At 36.7% G+C, this 22,394-nt stretch overlaps 1 protein-coding gene across 1 annotated transcript in view; it reads left to right on the forward strand.

Annotated features, from left to right (window-relative positions):
- Positions 1–20,378: 20,378 nt before the first annotated feature.
- The window catches only part of LOC134542974 (uncharacterized), a 48,864-nt gene continuing 46,848 nt past the window's right edge, over positions 20,379–22,394 (forward strand). The window contains exon 1 of the mRNA XM_063387611.1: positions 20,379–21,021. Within this exon, the coding sequence (XP_063243681.1) occupies positions 20,971–21,021 (51 nt within the window). The 5' untranslated portion in view covers positions 20,379–20,970. The remainder of the gene's footprint in view (positions 21,022–22,394) is intronic.

A 22,394-nucleotide genomic window follows, 5' to 3' on the forward strand; every position in this document is an offset into this window, starting at 1 on the left:
TCTCTGATACGTGGACCTCTGCCCGAAAAATGACCTGTTTACTGTAACTTGCAAACTGGACTTTGTAACAAGATTCATATCTATGTGTCAGATGTGAATCGTAGATTACCTTTCGAAGTATACTTAGAGCGATAAAATAATTTTATAAACTAAGCTGTAACTTACTTTACAATCGTAATAGCAATGAGTGTTCCGGAGAAAATAAATTTTTATTTATTTTTTTAAAAAAGGTAAATTTTTATACTCACGCCAAACATAGAGACAAAAATATTTTACTTTCAGTGTGAAACAATTACATAGAGTTAGTTCATAAAGCTTTCAAATATTTAAGTATAACATGCAACTAAAATGCAGGCTTTGCGTGAAATAATAATTTACCCTAAAGTAATGTCGTGCTTAAGTGTCGCAAGGTATGTAGAAGTCTTTTTAATAATAATGTACATTTTAAATTTAAATGACAATTTTCAGAGGATCGTGACAGTAAAATACTTTAAGGAAGTTAGTCTCCCCGTACACCCAAACAATGATTCACGATATATTTTTTTTTAATTTTAAAGATGATTTTACTGTTTCCCAATCTTCTTGTTTTTGTTATTTTACCTAATATTTAAACCAAATGTTTAACTGCAAAAAAAAACCCACTGATCTATAAGCTAACTCAGCAAAATGGAAAAATATTCACAGATATGAAGCAAGTAAAAAATTACATGTGTTGTGCTCTCACTGGAGGCGTTATTTTTTTAATGGTGGTTAGCATCTGTGAACATGCTATAGTCAGAGACTAGGCTGAAGACGGCCTCAGCGCCATCTGGCTGTTCCTACTAAATCTTCGTCAACGCACATGACTGACACAGGGCAACGACACATGACGACTCGACGTCACACAGCCTCGCCTCAATGTTGAGGAAGCCTTATTCGTTGACCTGTCCTTTAACCGTTTGATCTCATTTATAATCCGTTTATTGACCTACGGGCCACCCATTCCTCACTAGTTTATCGTCCAACTAGACGTATGTGTGGTCTTCAGCATACCAGTATTCATTTATAGGCTGGGATAAGGGAGAACTGTGTATATTGGAAGAGCAATTATTATGATTTTTTTTTTGTATTTGCTCTAACGCTTTATAACGAGATGATGATGACTAATTTATCTGAAAGCTGTAACTTTTTTTTTTTAGTAAAACTTTTTCACAGTCAGTTAGGATTAGTCGAGGCGCCGAAGTCGTCGAAGCGTAACGAAAGTGCGTAACGAAAATAGCAGGTAACGGAAAACTACAACAAATATTACTCTCTGAAAACTCAGGTGACAACAGCTTCGCGGGGCCGGACACGACAACGAAAATAGACAAGAATCTGTTTCAGATCGGTTCTTGGCAAATCATCATACTTGCAGGCTTTGTGAATTCCGTTTAACTATGGAACGATTTCATTAGCTCTGCATCGGTGTGTTTGGTTGCCGTTATCGCGTCTAGATCGCATTGCAATCGTCAGCCACGGTGCAGCTACTCCGCCATGGATTCCTTATGCTTAAGGGTCATTCATTTAAGGGTGTATGTTCCGCTTTAGGTCACTATTTCATAGTTACGTTCCACGCGTTTACACTTGCCGACTTATAGAATGGCTGAACTTTCACAAAATGAATATAGGCTATAAATATATATATAAATATATATAAGTATATATATGTATGTATGTATATATATGTATGTATATATATATATCACATACTTTTAGCACAGTTTCATTTTAAACGTTTTTGTGCAGTATGGATAAGGAGAATGGAATGGAATTTAAAACTGGGAATATTTAGGCGTGAAGTCAATTTTACTGGCTGTAATGTGATATGATTTAATTTCTCTCAGAAAAAAATTATTTTTTTTTTTTTACCTTTCAAAATCATCAGAATGTTTATGTTTTTAAAAAGGGTAAATAAATATTAAATAAATTTTCCTGAAAGGTATTTAAACCACACCACGCAGTAGCCATCATAATTGCCTTTAAACCCAATTTTTTTTTCCTGTTATTTATTCCATTTGGTTCTCATTATCTGTACTGCAAAAAAAAAAACAACTTTGCCAGCTAATTATTCAAAAATTATGCACTAAATTAGTTTTCTTTTTAATTTTCTTGAAGATCAGCCACTCGAAAAATCTACAAATTTAACCGTGTCAAACGTAAACATAAAATAATGACCAAGAACCTGGACGTGTACGATTTGAGGAGGTATTCGTAAAAAGAAGGAAAAAAAATTGGTTGCATGTAAAGTCGGTTTACGGACGATAGTTTAACGTGACAACGTCATAACAAAACATTGATTAAATGATTGCATACTTTTATGAATAAAATTGAATCATTTTTATTGAATTATCACTATTTTGTATGGATACAAAGAAGGAGTAAAATGAAAACTAAAATTTAATTGATAAATTTACTTTTATTTGCACTCATTACTTTAACGAAGAGATTATTTTAACTATAACTTTTATACATGTTTGCTATTTAACTTATTCCAATCTGTGTTATTCTGTTAAGGATAGGACGATGATAGGAAAAGTAGGAAACGAATGGGAGTGTTTCAAGTTTAATGTGCCTCGAAAAAGTCAAATCGATGGTTGTTCCAATCGAGCGGAAGAGAGATAGATGCAGCGCAAGCGTACAATGAGCGTAACGGGACAATGCGTAACGGGAAATTGTGTGTAACGGGACAATGAGTCATCCTTTTTCGTGTGTGCAGCGGCGTTCATCGATTTATTAGACGTCACGTCAAAAATGTAATTAAAATTTTTACAACTAGTAAGATTAGTTTCCTGTAACTTTTTTTTTTGTATGGAGACCTATGTAGGCCTGCGGTGGCTGTGGAGGACACCTGGTGGGCGTTTTGTCAACTTCGCGTAGATTCGTAGGGAGAGAGGGGGGGGGGAACATTGTCTTCCGCTATCTCCCCGGCGCCATCATGCGGGGCCCGCCGTCCCCCCTCCCCCCCCTCCAAAGCAAATCCTTCGTCGTCGGACGGCGTCGTCAGCGAACCCCACCTCGTGGATGTTAGGGGATTTTGGGAGGGGCAAGGGGTGGGCGGGGGTTTAACTGATGGTCCGGCAGCGATGCAGGTGGTAGTTTCTGGTTGCCGAGACGAAGCCCTCCCACTACCGGTTGGAAGGGGGAGGGGGGAAACAACGAGGCGTTCCCCCTCCCCGGAACACGAGCCGCCATCCAACGGCCGCCGTGGTAGCCGGCCCACCGAGGGAAATTCCCCGCGCGCGCTCCGACACCGCGGAGAAGCGACCTCGCGCTGGTCGGCAGGTCACGTCTCCTCTGTTTTGGTTCGGTTTACAAACCATCTCTCTCTCTCTCTCTCTCTCTCTCTCTCTCTCTCTCTCTCTCTCTCTCTCTCGGAGAATTAATATTTCGTAGTGAAATATATATTGGATCCGTGACCCAATCTCAGTTGGAAAAAAAAAGAAAAAAGTTTCCCTTATGAGTACACTTGCCTGGCTTATTGCAAATATTCATATTACACGTAGTCTGCAGTAACTGGGGACTTAAGTCCGCGAAAAAAACAAAAACATATACTACAAAAGTTTATTTACGTTAAAGTAAAAGAGTATTATATCATTCTTTAAATGATTCATGCGATCGGGAATTTTTTTTTTTTTTTAATTCAATTATTTGGACATACGCCATTGCAGTTTTCCACTGTTTGTCATGGAAACAATTTCAAAAATGCAAAACAAGAAATAATAACTAAAACATAAACATATGGACCCAACGCTGAAACGAAACAGTTATTATGGACAATACAACGACGATAGCAAAGGCGAACACAAGCAAACTCTTAAATATCAGACAGAACAAGAATTCCGAGGAAGGAATTTAGTCATGAAACTATAACAGAACAGACGAACACAGTGGGCTGACAACGAAGAGACAGTTTCAACAAGAACAGTAAATGTAGACAGACACAAACCCGGACAACACAGTAAACATACAAACACAACGATGAAAATAAACAGGTATCAAGGACAACACAGCGGCGACAGCACCGATAACACAGTAGGTATCCCATGAAAAAAACAGTTGGCGACGATTCGGGAACTGGCATCTATCTGTTCCCGTAATCAGGCACAAACAGACGGATCTTAAATTTCGCGAATTTTTTCATGAAAAGCAATGAAAACATGTATGACGTATTCCCAAAGAATTTAATTAAAAAGTAGTATATAATAGAATGCCATCTTTGATTGTGATGGCACGTCCGCCATATTGGATGACCTTGAATTTTGACCTCGACATTCGAACTGACTCGAAATTCCCCAATTCCACAAGGAGAAAAACCAACAGAAGTCTTGCACACAAAGCAAAAAAAAAAAAAAGAGTTGGGGGAGGGGGGGGGGGGTTTAATTCAAGTCAAATTTGAAAGTCAAGGACAAATGTCATGGTCATCCACGGTAGCGATCGAGACAAAACAATCCAAGATGACGGATCCCTGGCTCCATCTTCTCACTCCTTATCCTACGCTCCCACACACAGTGCCTAACAAATGTTTAAGATCACAGGCTTATTTAAAATAAAATTACGCTTTTTTTTCTTTTTTAGTTATCATTTCATGAATATTTGTGAATAGTGTAGATTATGAGACATATATATATATAAAAAATTTGTGTACAACATTTAGTTTTCAAAACACAATTATAATTTTTTTTTAATTTTTGATATTTACTATAAAAACCTACATTTTTAAGTATCAAAAATGGTTTTAAAATTTGTTTGATTTCAGTATCAATTTTTTCCCCGTATTTTAAGATGTGTTAAATCATCTTGAAAAATAAAATGTTCAAAAATTTGTTTACATAAGAAATTATTATTTTACATTAAAAATATATAGGTAAAAACAATGAAGTGTATTTTTACGTTTACAAGTAAATATAAATTTTGTCGATAGAGCTAGCGAGACCGCATAGTCACCAATCAATATCTTGTACAACAAGCTATGAAATTGTGTCCATAAAGTCTCGCTAGGTTACATTACAACATTTTTTGCTTATATTTGAACCTGCAAATACACTTCATTGTTTTTTTTTCATACATTTTTCAAAGTGTAAAAGAAGGAATTAAAAATTCACATTTTTTCCTTACATCTTTTTTGTTTGTTAGGTATTCGCTTACTGGGCTTACTGGTTCATTTACCCACGTACATTTCAACTAAGGGCCAGTTTTAAACAAAAAAGTGTACCTACACATAAAATTAATGTCAATTTCAATAAACAATCAAGCATAATAACAAAAATAAATTTTAAATGTTTATATTTACTATGGTTAAATGATCAGGGTTAACCTAAATTTAATTTACATTGCCCTTCTGAAATGATCCTTTCAAAAAATATTCCTATTTTCTGTTTTAACTTATTTTTTCCATAGCAATGTACCTAATAGTTGGGAATTCAACACTAGGAAAATGCGTCTGCTAAATGTGCGCGTCACGTAGTTGATATATTCTGTACTTTTTTTTAAAGAGATTCCTTTCGAAACCATTTGCCAAGAAATAGTTCGTAATACTACAAAAAAGGTGCTGTAACTTTGTACAAATCATAGCTATGGTTATTTTTGCATATATGATAAACAGATTTCGAGATAATACTGAGTAGGTATTTCTTACGAAAATTGGCGCATAATTTTATATTTAAATTGATTTTTCGTTCAAGTACCTATACTTTTATTTCAACCAGAGAGAAATATATATATTCGAATACATATACAATAATTTGACTTCATTTTGTTTTACCGTGCATCGTAATCAATTGCGCAGTTAATACTAGAAAGCTATTAAGGGAAACGGTTTACTAATAACAACTTTTAACCATTGGAGGTGCTGGGACAACACAAAGCATAAATTGGCCGAAGTAGGAATCCGAACCCAGTATTACTGCGAACACAATAATAATTATTATATTTTTGTGATTCGGTGGTTTTCATTTAAATTTACAAATTCCCTGTAATTTTACGTGAATATTTCTGTTTCATTTACAAAAAAAAAAAAAAAAAACAGACGCGAACTGCGGACGGCCGCGTCTTCCCGGATCGTGTGTGTCTCGGAGCGTGTGTGGTCTCCGGTACAAGACGCTGCGTGCGAGCTCCAAATAATGAGGTGTCAGGCGTGTTATGATGCGAGAACGTAACAAAAACTTGCCCGAACTATCTCACGGAGATTTAATTTCCCTCAGAAGGGGGGCCCACCCCGTAATTGCTACCTTCATGATCCTCAATTTTGTTCCTGTTCGGTTCATATTGGTACGCCTGGTAAATTCCCCTCCTATATCGTTCTAATGACTCATTGTTGCCAATTAGGCGGCTTTATTAGTGGTGCGATGCATATCCCAATCAGTAATTGATAAAACGTTTCTCTTCCAGACGGAACCATAAAACATCGGTGAAACACCCGTGACGTTCTTGCACTGGGTTTCACAAACAAAACAAAAAAAGTTAGCTTGTTATTAAGGAGATTGGATAATTATAACATTCGTCTCACTTCACTAAGGAATGCTGACGAAAAGGACTGCACGATAGTATTACCTGCAGCCAACATCACAAAACCAACACAGTAACTGTTAATCAATTGCAGTAAACATGCAAATAGTCAAGATCGAATTTCACATTCCATGGGCACTGCATTATACTTACTCATTTTTCTTCTTACATTTGTTGTGTCATTCCACAGGTAAAACATTCTTATTGTTAATTACCTCCTGTTGTCGATTTTAGCTCGCCAAATACACTTATTTTAATAGTGAAATTAAATTTGATATACAGTTTTTTTTTATCATTTTGGTTTCAAGAGAATGACTTAAATTTGCCAGTTTGAATAGCTGTCAATAGTGATTCACACTCAATTCATTACACCACAATAAACTAAAAGAAAAATTAATTTTCCAAATAATATATAAAATAATAAAAACAATAACCAGTAATAATAAGGCTACCATTATACAAATAATAAAAAGCTTTGATAAGTTTTATAAAATATTACCTAAATTTTCACAATAAAATTTCATTTTAATATATCCAGTCCAGGGTTAAATGTAATTAACAAAATATGTTACGTTTTGTAAATCAAATGAATTAAATTAATCGAATTATAAACATGGACTGCAAAGTTTTTGTAAACGAATTTTATTTGATCGAATTATCTTTAGGCACCGAGTATATTAAGTTCGCTCACCTCAAACAAATTTTTACTGCCATAACAATTAACTTATACGTTGCTTGAATAAATACAATTTTATAAGGTTCGGATCAAAACGAATTTTCAAAATTGGTAACATCGTGAGACACATTCTCGAAGGGAGAAAAATGTAACCATTTCAAAATCGAAATTAAAATATTCCTGCTTCATAACTCGCTCGTGCCAATAGGCTAAGTAAAATAAACAATGTGAGCGAGTCTTTCAGTATCTACTCACCAGTGATGTGTAGACATCTAACCTCGGTAACCAGCAACATTTATGTATTCTCATGTTGTTCATATTGAAAATAATCTAATAATACGGAAATTGGACACGAAATTCAACGTAGAATTCTTTAAAATAATGCTGAGCATAATTAATATACCAATAAATAATATATTCGCTTTTCACAACATTTCTGGATGGGAATCACATACTTACTTCCTGCACCCGCCGCTAGAATTCACTGCCTGAATCGTAAACGTTGGTTGCCACCATCACTATTACTGAAATGTTAAAATATAAGAAACTGCTCCAATAAAAACGAGAAAGACTTGAAAAAACCTAAACCCCGTCTTTGGACCTGATTTTCGACAATAAATTTTATTAAAATACTGCCCACGTTATTCAAATTCACTGAACAGTTAATACTATAACTTTTCCACAAACGTTATAATTTATAATTATGTGGTATTACTAAAATATTAACCTGAAACATTTTAAAACACATGTTATAACATTAAGTATTTATGTTTGTATATATTTTTTTCTTAAACGACTAAAATCAGTCTGTAATACTTCCCACAAACATACCTGAACCTTATTAAGCTGATTCAACATTATTCTCAAATAATATTATTATCTCTTTTTATCATGTTATTTTAAAAGTAAGAATATGTTTTTTTACAGTGACGAGATTTTAACCACATCAAAAATTCACATTTGAGCTTTTCTTACAAGCGCGCGCGCTGCAGCTATGCTACAGAGCCTACGAGATTTTAGTAGGATAATCTTATAATCACAGTACAGCCAGTTTTCTTACGCATTTTAAAACTTGTAATTACTTTTTACTATGACTATTTTAGTTTTCCAAATGTATTCCAGGGTAATTTTACTATCATAAAGATTCATTTGGCACACCAATACGTTTGGTTATGTCCCCTTATGTTTACAAAAGTTACTATACACGGGGTTTATGTTGCTACACGTCGGTCCGCCATATTGAAGACTTCCGAACAGTTGTTACACATTTCCTTTCATTCGTCTTCCGTTCCATTCACGAAATTACTCCTACCAAATGCCGTATACCGAGAGCTAAGATGTTAACGAATCAGTCGCGGGTTCGTTGACCTGTAAGATAGCCTTCACAATATTCTGCTTACTCTGGAAAATGCCACCTGTAATTGGCTGCTAACTTGGGAGCTCGTCTCGAATGGATAGCCTGTGATAAGATTCTTCTATGATTGAGGGTCTCTAATTGGCCCAGAGTCCTCCAGATTAAAAGTAAACCAATGGCAGAATCAGCACAAAGGTATAATTATTTAAATGTTAACATATCACGAAATGAATCCGCGAATGTTTCCTGTTTCTACAAATCAGAAATGAAGCTTAATAAACTGCGAACTGCCTGCCAATAGTTCAACAAATATACTCAAAGTGCAATATTTAATAACCCTAATTAAATGGTTGGAGATTCAAAAATTACAGCCAGGAACGAACTCAACGTCTTAACCTCCGCCAATTTACTCGCGAATCGTCGCACGTTTAATTGATTCTGATTTAAAAAAATAATAATAATTTCAAGGAATTGTACCCAAGCTAATGACATCTCCTACAGCGGCATTATGATTTCACTGGGCCAATCACTCGTTGTTTTATTGACTGCCTCACGGACAGGTTCATTTATTAGATGCCCGCACCGGATCCAAATCTTCGCCACACTGCACTGGAGTGAAACTTCCTCTGTTTCACTGGCTCGATCTCGACGGAGCTGAAAGCCACCAAACCTGTTCCGGCTCACGGTCACAGAGCGAGTGACGGCGTGTAAGTCCCAACAACGTTTTTATTTTTGAAGTTTTTTACGTATCGTTCATCAACAAGGTCATCAGAAACGAGTACACATAACGGTAATTGTTCTTTATTGCGTATCCAGTTTATATCAAAGTTCTATCATTCATTTTTGTTTCAAATCAAAAACCTTTTTGGCACAAACACATTCAACTGCTTACCTACTTTATTAAAATATTTTACGTAAAAAATACAATTGGATACGTTACGCGGAACAATATTGTTCCCGGGGACCATGTTCCTTATCACGTATCCAGTTTGCATCAAAGCTTTCTAAGTCATATAATTTTGGTAATTGAAGCTAACAGTTTAAAATCCACAATCTTTTCCGCCAAAGATTGTCAGACCAGCTGTGTGTTAAACTCTGTAGAATTGTATGTTTTTCGCGTTTGGCTGGGTTTGAGGAGACGGAAAATGGAGTGAAAACGATTAGATGGACCTGCGAAAGGGGGAACTACCTTCCCACGGTCATGTCCGACACGTTCCCCCGCCCGCGAAAAATAAAAACTGTATTTTTTTTTTGGTGAAAAAACCAGAAATATTCATGTGAAATTACAGATATTTGTTCATGTTTACATTTACATGAAAACTGAATCACTGCAAAATAATGTTCTCAGTAATACTGGGTGCGGATTCTTACCCGGGAATTTATGCTTTGAGTTGTCCCAATACCGACCATTAGTTGAAGTTATTTTTAAAGCGTTACCTGAATAGCTTTCCAGTATTATCTGCGCACATTAATAAGAATAATAAAACAAAATAATGTTCAATTATTGGATGTTTAATCATCTTTTCCGTGGGTTAAAAACAATATGCATGAATGAAATATAATATTTAAATATGCAATTATGCGCCAATTTTTGTAAGGAATACGCAGTATTATCTCCAAAAAAAAACGTTATCATACATGCAAAAATAACCGTACAACTACATTGTACAAATTTATAATATCGTTCTTGTAGTAGGTATTACAAACGATTTCTTGGCAAACTGGTTTCCGAAGGAATCTATTGTGAAAGCAGGAACACATTGAAGGTTCCCGCGGGTGAGCTGGACTAATGAAGAGCTCAGAAGCTGGAGACATGATCGCGACAAACGCTCCTGGAAGGGGGGAAGGGGTAAGGGGTTCTGAAGGGGTTAACGGGAAGGGGTAAATGAGAGGGGAAGGGAGGGGAACCTCCCCACCAGAGTTGACATCTTGCTTTATTGGTCCTCCCGTCAGCACGACGCCGCCCGCCCTGAAACCCCGCTTCTCACGGCTAATGGGGTTCGATCGTCGCCGCGAGATTAGCGCAAAGGGACTGGGCCGCCCCCGAGATATTCTGTTCTCCGTCCGCGACAGATCGCTCATCCTACCCCTCCACATCCTCTACCTAACTCCCCCCCCCCCCCCCTCAACGATTTCAGTAACTATACGCAGTGATCACCCACAAAGAATCATCTGTTGCCCATTTTTTTCGATGCCAGTACCTTCGCATCCGCTTGAGAGCTATTAATTCCAGCCACCTTTATTTTTTTTTTACCTATAATTTAAAATCTGAATTCTTCCCTCCCTTTCCCCTCCCTATTTTTGTCGTGACAGGTCGAAACATAAATAGGATCTTTCCCGCGCGTTTGGACCTATATATATCGCTTTACCGTCTGAATTTACTTCTGACAGTCATTACGATGTTATTACTTTATGCATTTCTTACCATTCAATGCATGAGATGAATATTTGTTGCATAATATAAAATGAATGGTCTGCACTATTTATAATTTATAACCACGCTATGATCTTTTTTTCAACAAGATTCAAATTATTGCATACAACATTATTTTAACTTCACTGCCTCCTCAATCTCTCACGTGTCCACCATCATTAAAACCTTCTTTGAGACGAAAACTCCTCCCCCTTATTATTTTTTAGTTTTTTCCAGAGATAATATTCATTGCCTGGATATGTCAAACATCCAGCAAATCGTACACACAAAATATTTTATGTAAACTAAAGTCATCAAACTTGTCAAACAAACCGGTCTGCGTTAGTAAAGTTTTCGGTGTCGTCATAACGCTCAAACTTTATTTGACCAACTATATTGTTTTGTTTGGTATTGGAAGTGAAAGTTTAAGTAATTTCCAACCCCCAAACCCCTCCTTTTTTTGTTATTGTTGTTCATTGTCCTGCGTGTCGGACTCCGTGGAAGAGGCGTCTAACATACTTAACGTCTCTTCAACGCTGTCACTTAAATAAGATTCGTTTCTATAACATTACTCGCACATCTCGCACCTGAGTAGCTTTGGCTCTAATGATGTCTCTCCTTTTAATAAGAAACGAAAATTTCATCAGCTGTTTTTTATTTTATTTTATACACTGTAAGCAAAATCCAAGCACTACAAGAATCTACATTGCGATTTTTTTTTTTTGCAAATGGAACTGAAGTAATCATGTAAAATTACTGATATTTGTAAATGTATACATTTACACTAAAGCAACTGTATCGCTACAAAAAAAAATGTTAGAGTCTTGCCCGGACATTCGTGCTTTGTTTTTCCCCATTACCTACAGTAGCTACAGTTATATGTAAACCGTTTCCTGAATAGCTCTCCAATTTTAACTGCTAATGTTAATAAGCATAATACATGCAAAAACAGTCAAATTATTTAGTATTCGAATATATTACCGATGGTTCAAAGAAGGTATGATTTTTATAAAATATCAATCAAAATTTAAAATTATGCGTTCATTTTCTTAAGCGCGACAAGAAATATTTTTGTAGTGTTTCCAAAAACGTATTTTATAAATGCAAAAATAACCAAAGTAATATGTTGTACAAATTTACAATATTTTTCCTGGCAACTGGTTTCCAAAGGAATCTTTTGTAAAAGAAAAAAATTCGTGTAAAGCAAACGAACATCAATTCCTTTAACATATTATTTTTTATCATTATTTTTCTTTTACATGAACGAACAGTTTTGGTCTTGGTTTATATCACTGTATTGCCTTTTAGTCTTTTTGAGTAGGAAATACTGTTATTTTACGCAGCCTGTGCGCGTACTCATAAAAAATAATAGTTGTAGCGAGATGTTGTAAAGTTTTTCATTACAAAAGAATGAGATGCACACATAACTTAAAAATACACAACTTAGGGTTCTTGAAAATATCCATACAACTTAGAACTGTCACAAGTTAGAACTATCGTAACTTAAAAGCACGTAACTTAGAAACATGCTACACCGAAAAATACAACTTATCAACATTGTAACTTAAAGAATCATAATTTAGTACTATCACAACTTTTAAACACAAAACTTATATCTTTATTAACATATAATCATGTAACTTAGAACGCACACTACCGAACCACACAACTTAGAACAATCACAATTTGGAACCACATAATATATAACAAGCATAATGTAGAAAATTCTATTTTGTATGTTTCTAAGTTGTGTGTTTTTATAATTTATGATAGCACCCCCAAAGGAATCCTAGCTAATTTTCTTCACCCACTGCTATTATAGAACGGGTGATTTGTCGCGTGACAAAACTTATGTTGGCGTTCCATATTTCACGCGCTCATATATAGTGAAATATGCGTCACACAAAATATATTTACACTGCTACTATTCTAGCTACATTACGCAATTTTTCGAGTTTCTTAAACTACGTCTAAAGGGTGCTAAGAAATTAATTAATATGTGCTACCTTAATTTCATAAATTTATTTTTAAATTACTAGCAATATATGCCATAAGGAATATTTTCCTTCATCTAATTGATAATGCACTTTCTTAAACTATCCTCGCAGTTATTGTTGTATTTTTTGAAATAAGACCTGCACGTTTTAGTATTTGGTAATTGGTCCGTATCATGTATCCAAATATATCATTTGATCCTAATGGCATGATCCTGTATATATTGATTTTGTGGTACAGATTACTTGCTGTTTTTGAATTTAGTTAGTCGAAAGATCCTGAACATAACAAAATCTCCAATATCATAATACAAACAAAAATATTCCTCCCCCCCCCCTCGTCCTTCGTAAACAACTTACGGTCATAATTCATTGTTACAATACTTTTTTTTTTTTTGTAATTACAGATCTATGAACACTTTGAACGTCTTGAAATTGTAGTCCACAAATTGACGTACTACATACAACAACAAAAACCTACGAACTTGACACAAAGCAATGAATAATTTGAGGATTGTGGTACCGGCTACGATGTTTAGTCGATATTGTCGGAGAGACGCTGTACTTGGTTTAGGAAGCAGTTCACGTCGTCACCGCTAGATGGCAATAGCGCTGCGAAACCGACCTGTGGAATCTCGGCAACTTCAAAGTGGTTCTCTTATAAATAAATACATTCCACAATTATTTATCTATGTCCTTGTCACATTACCTGAGATAAGTATCAACTAAATTTATCTATAAAAATAAAAGTGATATATTTGATAGTAATGCACGAATTCCAATTAATTCTTAAACTATTTCCCCTTATACCTAAGAAAAATAAATAAATCGGAACTATTTTATAACGTATAGAGTTAAGTTAAAAAAAATTAATATAATAATACGATCTGTTATTATGAATTTGTGTTACAATAATGTTTGACATTTTTAAGTTAGTTATAAAGAATAAATAACAACTAAATTGAATTCCCTTTGAATAAAAAATACAATAAGCAATTAAATGCTACGTGCTTTATTTAAAACACTTGAAAATTTTCAGGTTTTTATATTTTAATTAATAATTTTCACCATATTTAAGGTGTATTTATAACCACCAATCGACAGATGTAGTAGCTTTTCTAAATGCATGCATGCCAGCAAATAATCTCGAAAATTATTAGATTAAAAATATATCTTACCAAATAAAATTACTTTCACGATATGATTAATTAATTCAATGAATTTTATTCACTGTAACTCGAACACTACCACGCAATAAATACGTAGAAGATTATTTAAGAATCACAAAAGAAAACTTTTTTCAAACATATCAAATGTGTTCAAACCATGTGTGAAACCATCAAACCTCATAAATTTGTTTTGTTAGACTGTTTGAAACAGAGTAACATATAGGTTATAGAAAATATTATTTCCATTATAAACAATATTTAGTAACTAAATTTATGTTAAGTCGACTACTCTTTCAGTTTTATTGTAAAATAAATGGCAGGAAAGGTAATTAATTTTCTTAATATGCGTTCACTTTCTCAAACAGTGGAAGTGAGGAAGTTCGGGCAAGTTGTTCGCACGTACAACTCGCGCAGGCTAGGAAGGGCTTTGAGACGCGCAGGTTGTGATACCGCCCCCCTCGGCAGTCAAAGCGGCGCCTGTGCTCTAATTGGCTGTGCCTGCGAAGGCCATCGATAGCGCACGGCTGTCTAGTAGACTACTACCGTGCGTGAATATATCAGTCTTCCTCTTTCCGTGGTTGTGTTGTGTACGTATTTAACAGAGTAGGCTACCGCGAGAATTGTCGGATTTTGTGTGCACGTTCTCTTGAGGTATATACGTAACAATGCCTCCAATACATTCGAAGCTGAAACACAAGGTTCTGCATAGTCAAACGCGAGAAGTTATTGCGAATGTGATTGAGTTCATGAACAATGAAAAAGCGGCTCAAGAGCCTATCATCCCTTTTGCCGAAGCACGAAGACGTGTTGCAGTGGCTACAGGCGTGTCTACAAATGTAGTTACCCAGATTACCAAAGAGATGCAGCGTATTGCAGTCGGCGAGGGCACACGTTTCGAAACACCAAACAAGCATAGGACGCGTACGAAGCATGTTACGGGACTTGACGATTTTGATAAGTGTGTTGTGCGACGAAGTATTCACAATTTTTATATAAATCAGAAAATCGCCCCTACCATCCAAAGACTACTACAAGAACTACGAAAGAGTATTGGTTTTAAGGGAGGAGCAACAAGCTTACGAAAAATCGTACGAGAATTGGGATTTAGATGGAAGAAAACGAGAACAAATCGTTCTGTACTTACAGAGAGACAAGAAATAAGATACAAACGGATTGCGTATCTAAGAGAGATAAAGGAAGCTAGGCAGCAAGGCAGGCCTATAGTGTACATGGACGAGACGTATTTACTGAGCTCGCACTGTACAGAAAAATCATGGAGTGACGAAAGCAATGCAGGCCTGTTGAAACCCGTATCTAAAGGCGAGCGAGTGATAATTGTTCACGCAGGTGGCGAAATGGGTTTTATCAAGGATGCGTTGTTAATGTGGCGTTCAAAGCAAGCTACGGGTGACTATCACAATGAAATGAACGCCACTAATTACGAGAAATGGGTATTAGAGAAGCTTATACCTAATCTTCCAGAAAACAGTGTTCTGGTAATAGACAACGCACCGTATCACAATAAACTCCGTGAAAAGTGTCCTAACTCCAACTCCAAGAAAGAGGACATGAAGACATGGCTACGTGAAAAAGGTATTTCATTCCGGCCCGACATGTTGAAACCAGAGTTGTACGAAATAATAAAAAAACACAAAGAACTACATAAGAGTTACGTTATTGACGAGCTTATGTCGCAGCACTCTCACCGAGTTTTACGTCTTCCTCCATACCACCCTGATTTAAATCCCATCGAACTCATCTGGGCGGACGTTAAACAGTGGGTTGCGCAACGAAATGTTGATTTTAACATTAAAAGTGTTATCGCTTTGTGCAATCAACGGTTCTCCGAGATAGATCAGGACAAATGGAAGTCAGTATGTGCACACGTACAAACAATTGAAAACGGATATAGAACACAGGAAGGGGCAATTGATATCGCTGTGGAAGAAGTGATAATTAACTTAGGCGAAGAAACTGACACTTCAAGTGAAGCTGATAGCTACAGTGATGACAGAAATCACTCTGAAAGGGACAGCGAGTTGTCGGGCATTGAAGAACTGCAGTAGGTAAGTAACCTGGAAAATGTATTTTGGTTTCAGTGTAATGTATACTGTATATACGTGTTTTGCTGTGCCGAAAGTAACCACTCTGAAAGGGATAGTAAATCAAGTATTACAGTAGGCGAACCAACTACATAACAGCCGCATGATGTTTTCAGTATGGTGTGTACCGTACACGTGTTTTCTTTCCTTTACACTCCCCTCTTCGTCACCAAGAAGGGGGGGTACTTGAGCTGCGCAGTAGAAGCTAGTTTTCGTCCGTTTTTAATCTCCATCAAAACCTTTCCTACAGCGAGCCTGGTGTACGAACGTACGTAAAGTGAAAGTTGAAAGTAAAGAGTAATGCTCCCACGTCAGATCATTATTTTACATTTAAGTTAAACACATTTAACTATGTATACTTTTCCAAAGGTTTAACTTTCACGATACTTTTGCATAATTGGTGCCAAAGTTTTATTTTTAACGCTTTTGGGACGTACAAATAAGGAAAATAAACTGGAAAAACCTGACAAAAAATGTTTTTACGTTTAACGTAAAATCTAGTGGCTATTTCAAGAAATGGTTGGAATTTTTTTCAGAAAATATTATTTAATTTTACCTGGTCTTTCAAAATTATCATATTTGTGACGTTTTCGACAGCAGGACAGCAGAGCGATTTTTTTTTGTAATAGAAATGCAGCAAACTACATTCAGTTATGTAATCCAGCCCCAAAACGTTATAAATGTGACTTTGGCAAATAATTATTCAAAAAGTATACATTCTATATATTTTTTTTTATTTCGTGAAAGCTAAACCATTAAAATCTGTTAATCTGTGATTATTGTAAATATTATTTTACGACATGAAATGGGAGACACCCAAGCTACCAACCCACGTACCTATCTGCGCTAAATGTAGATATTAATGATAGCAGACTGTCAAAAAAATTCACCTCAATCTTACAGAGAAACCAGTTTACAAATTATCCAGGAAATTTCGTTAATTTACTGGAATATCATTGTGAATTTATAGGTGCTGAGACAAATTATCTGGCTCATGTCGCACGAAACATTTTTAAGAGATATTCATACCTTCAAAAACTGGTCTAAGTCTACATATACGATAATTTATTTTACTTATGCGTGCATTTTTACCCCGTTTACAACAGAACACAGAACTTGGAAGTCGGATTACGGAGTAGTTTCTAGGAAGATCCAGTTACATATTTGGAACTTCGAAGAACCATTCGATTACTCAAAGTGACTTTTTCCGCTAAAAAAAAAAAAAGTCCGTAAATTTACAGTTATTGCTAGAGATTTGAAATTGTCTAGGATTCTTTTGGTTGCGACGTAGACTACAAACATGTATACCTTTGTATTGCTTTGGTGATTGTATCACAATTGTTTGGACACTCCCCACTACGGCTGTAGGGCAGTCGGCTATGTACCAGTAAGCAGTAAAGAGACCGAATTACAACGATCCACCACAGTCAGGAATCAACCAATAGGACAGCACATGTGTGTCTCGAATATACAGGACTGTGAATTTCAGCCTGGCACCAGATTAGACTGCAAAATATCCAGGTCTATAGTCTTTTCTTGGGACCGGAAAATTCCCGTTTTCAATTACGTACCTCTACGATAGACTCCACAGTCCTTTGTATACTCGGGAAAATGTCATTTGTACATTGTTTGCCAACTTATATGACATCTCAAGTCGGTAGACTATGATTCGGTAAAATTTTTAGTTGAGAATTTGTCATTGGTCAGACGTATAAATATTGACCCGGAATTTTGGCGAATTTCCTTAGTCACAAGGTAGACTCCAAATATGTATACCTTTGCATGTAGTTGATGATTGAAACACAATTCTCTCGACACTCCCTACTACTTTTACCTAACAGTGGAGTGACTGAAACACGTAGACCCACTGAAAGAAAGGAGAGGTTCTATAGTAAGCAAATAGTTAATAGGAAAGCACGTGTGTGTAGAGTATACAAAGGAATATCAATTTTAGCCTGATACCATATGAATCCGCGAAATTTACGGGTTTCTTATAAGTAGGGGCATGCATATTTCGCGAGAAGATTCCGAGACTTTCTGAAAGTTAAAACACTGTAGAATCTTATGTGCTACGTGATTGGGTGAGTTTCATTTAGGTACATGTCGAATGTGACAACATCATTCACAGCAATTCAGTTCGGAAGCAAATGCGTCCTGAGTGGCTCGGTCAGATACGGCAACGACCTCTTTCGCAGATAGCCGTCAATCATGAGGAAGAAACCGCTGGTGCGAGCATACCGTGTTGCAATCTAAAGGCGTTCAGATTATTTTCGCAAAAAATACCTGCCCCTAATCATGGCTATGGATAGTGACCGGAAAAATTCGCGAATTCATTTCGCGATAGGCTAATATACCAATAGTTATACCTCAGTGCTACCTCTGCTATTGGCTCACAACTCACCTGGATGACTCTGGGCCAATGAGAAACGCCGAACCAAAGCTTTATCGAATCACAGGCTGCTACGTTGGGACGTCTCACAATACAGCAGCCAATGAGTGGGTGACATTTGACCGAGTGTACGTAGAACTATGGAGTTCATCCTGCAGGTCATTGAACCCGCGAATTTTTCCGGTCCCTAGCTATGGATACGGAAAATTTCTCACATTAATTTAGTCGCAAGTTAGATGCTCAGATAGGAGAGAAGTAAGCCAATCAGGTTGTGCAAATTAACATAGATAAAAATTTTCTCGGTAAGAAATCAAACTATGGGATAGAAAACATGAGTTTGAGCACACGTAAGACTTTGAATTTCTACCATGAGGCCAGACGAATCCGCGAAATTCCCGGGTGCCTAATCATAGCTCTATCAGTTATGAGTAGAGTCCCGGAAATTTTGCGAATTCGTTTAGTGTCAGACTGAAATTAAAAATTATCTGTGTACTGTACCCACATATGCCTTTTCACCGGATAATTATGTTGGAAGGATGAAGAACTGTTAAAACTATCGTAACTTAAAAGCACGTAACTTACAAACACGCTTTCTTTGCACCAAGGTTTAAGATAATATTAAGATGGTTTAAAGAAATTCATCTAAAATTTTGAATAAAACAGTTTTTGATGAAACGAATTATTACCGTAAAAACATGAGTTGAAAATATTCAAAACTTTCTTAGTATCAATCAAGTTCGCAGCACTACTGGGTTCGAATTCTTACCCGGGCATTTATGCTTTGTGTGGTCCCAGTACATCCATAGTTAAAGTTATTTGTAAACGTATCCTGAATAGCTTTCCAGTAATAACTGTTTATCTTTATAAGCACGGTAAAAAATTACAAAATCAAATTATTGAATATTCTATTATCTTTTCCGGGGCTTAGAAAAAATTATGCTCGAACGAAGCACCAAATAAAATATCATATTATGCACCAATTTTCGTAAGAAATACTTAGTATTATCTCGAAAAAATGTATCATCTATGCACAAATAACAGTAGCCATGTATGGCACAAAGATACAATATGATTCTTAGCAACTGATTTACAAAGGAATCTTATGTAAAAAAAATCCAAAAATTGTTTTTCTGTGTACTTGAGAATTAACCAATAGTAAACGTAGCTGCATTTGAAATAAAAATTTTGTCTTCATGATTTTGGTCATTTGTTACGACAACGTAATTTTCCTGTCCAAGTTGGCCACAACTGCCTATGTTGCAACTTTTTTTTTCTCTCAAGGAAATAAAATCTCCCCAGAATAGGTACGTGTAATAGAGAAATTACTTGGTGGAAATTGTTCTTCCAAGAGGGTATATCGCAGATCATGCTGTACTTTTTTTAATGCTTCCCAGAATGATTTCAAGTACTAGCGGAAGAAGGATAAAAAAAGATGCACATTCTCACGATGTCACTAACGAGATGATCTGCTTTCCCGCCCGGGTATTTTTATTTTTTATTTTACGGCCTCAAGCGCTTGTCCCGCGGAATGACTGGGGAAAAAAAAAAAAACAAGCGCTAATCTGCAAGGAACATGCGTCGACGGAGCGGAAACGGCTGTTCTGATGGAAGCTGGAATTAGAAGCAAAAGTGGAAGGGGGGAGATGTCGTTGGAGGGAGGGATGGTGGGGAGAAGACGAGGGAGTCGGGGAGGAGGAACATCTTGCGCGCGCATGCGCGCCAAGGAGAGCCGCGGCGCGGCGGTGGCGCCTGCAGTCGGCGGAGAGGCGAACTTTGCCGAGTACAGGCGGTAGCCGAGGAGACTTGACACTTCATTTGCTTGCTGCGCACGGTAGCAAGCGGTCGGGGTTTTTCTTCCGCGGCGGCGGACGGGTGAATTCGTTCGAAGCAAGGTTGTCGAGACTGGATTTTTATAGGTTTTTAATATTTTTACTGTTTCATCCTTTTTCTTCTCCGTTGAACACTGCCGGCATGATATCCAACTGCTTCCCGGTAACAATTCGACGTCTCGCGAATTCGCGCGAGGGACCGTCCGCCACCGACTGAGCCCACCCGATTTCTCCCCTCCGCGACAGGGGAACAGACAAGCCCATTACGCAAACTCCGTCCGCTCTTGTTATTGATCCCCTACACAAACACTGCATATTGTATCACTCCTGTCTTCCCCACCCCCACTCAGTCCCGGAGACCTGATTGTGCGCGCGTACGACCGGCCTTCTTTCCTACGTGCGGAGCCAGTGACGTTTGGTGCCAGTGATCCGAGTTCGCGGCGTCCCGAAACAGTGAACGCTTCGGAAGAGGCATTAAGAAAAAAAAAACTGGAATTCGTCCACCGTCCGAAGACTGCCACCATGAAAGACGGGACGTGTTTCGCCGACGAAATAAACTTCTCTTCTACTGAGGTTGGTGATGTGCAAGTTTACTGCTAAATGCTATATGTATGCGTATCATCTGTGTCCCGCAGTACTGCTTAGGCCCTTTGAAAAATTACTCGAGCATTGCTCTGTATAGAGACCGTTACTTGTTAAGATACGGTGTAAATAAGAAGCGGCGTTAGGTCGCCCGCTCAGAAGGAGGATATCGTTTTTAATTCGAAGCTGAGGTATTCCCAACACGTTCACGAGTACGTGCTCAGATTAGCAGTAAGGAAGTGGAGGAAAAACTAGTCTCGGTTTAAATAAAAACACCCCGATTAAATGGGTACCTTAGACCATTAAATCACTGTCGAATTTAGTATTTTTAAAGAGCAGGTAATATTTTACACGTAATGAGTTTCCCTTGGAAAAAAAAATTATTCATTCATAGTATCACATTTTAAGACGTTCTTTTTAGTAATGTTTTATTTATAACTGCTCGCTGTTTTATTATGTATAACGATTTCAAATTTTACTGGTATTTTTAATCGTACTTTCAGACTACAAATAATAATACTAAATGTATATATTTTAATTCAATTTGACTCCTCGTTGGAGAGAAATTACGCTTCTTAGCAGTTATTACCCTTTTGTTTTGTTAAATTGTCGAGAGAAGTTGTAACAACCAGGTTATGTACACGCTTCGCGGTAACTGATGTCATGCTCCGGGCCCGTGTCTTTATTTCTTTGGACGCCTATATCTCACGAAGTAGCAACCGCCACTTACTGCCCACATCCCTACCTGCTCACATAACGTCTAATCGAATTAGGCATCCAAATTGCCCCTATTAATATAGTATAATCACGACCGCCTGGCTGGCTTTCCATACACCCACGTGTTCGAGGGTCCAGTCTCTATATATAGGTGCCCGATGAAACCTGTGTTTAAACGTTTAAATTGCCGTCAACTTACTCCTAGCTTACTCCAAGAATCGTGCTTCTGTACGGCGACTTTAGGGGCGTACATACTGTTGCTACACTGGGGAAAAAAAATTCTGTACTTTTACAAAAATTCCTTTGGAATACTACAAGAAATATATCGTAACTTTTTACAACACATGGCTATGGTTATTTTTAAATATATGAAATACGTTTTTCGATATAACACGGAGTATTTCTTACGAAAATAGGCGCATAATTTTATATTTTAATTTATATTTCATTCAAGCATATTTTTTTTTTAAACCATGGGAAAGATAATCAAATATTCATTAATTTGAATTTATTTTGTTGTAGCATGCTTATGTTATGCGTAATTAATACCAGAAAGCTTTTTAGAGAATTTTTTAAAAATAACTTTACTATTGGAGGTACTCGGACAACACAAAAGCATAAATGCTCAGGTGAGAATCCCAACCCAA

Source organism: Bacillus rossius, assembly GCF_032445375.1.
Source record: "Bacillus rossius redtenbacheri isolate Brsri chromosome 9 unlocalized genomic scaffold, Brsri_v3 Brsri_v3_scf9_2, whole genome shotgun sequence".
Classification (NCBI taxonomy): domain Eukaryota; kingdom Metazoa; phylum Arthropoda; class Insecta; order Phasmatodea; family Bacillidae; genus Bacillus; species Bacillus rossius.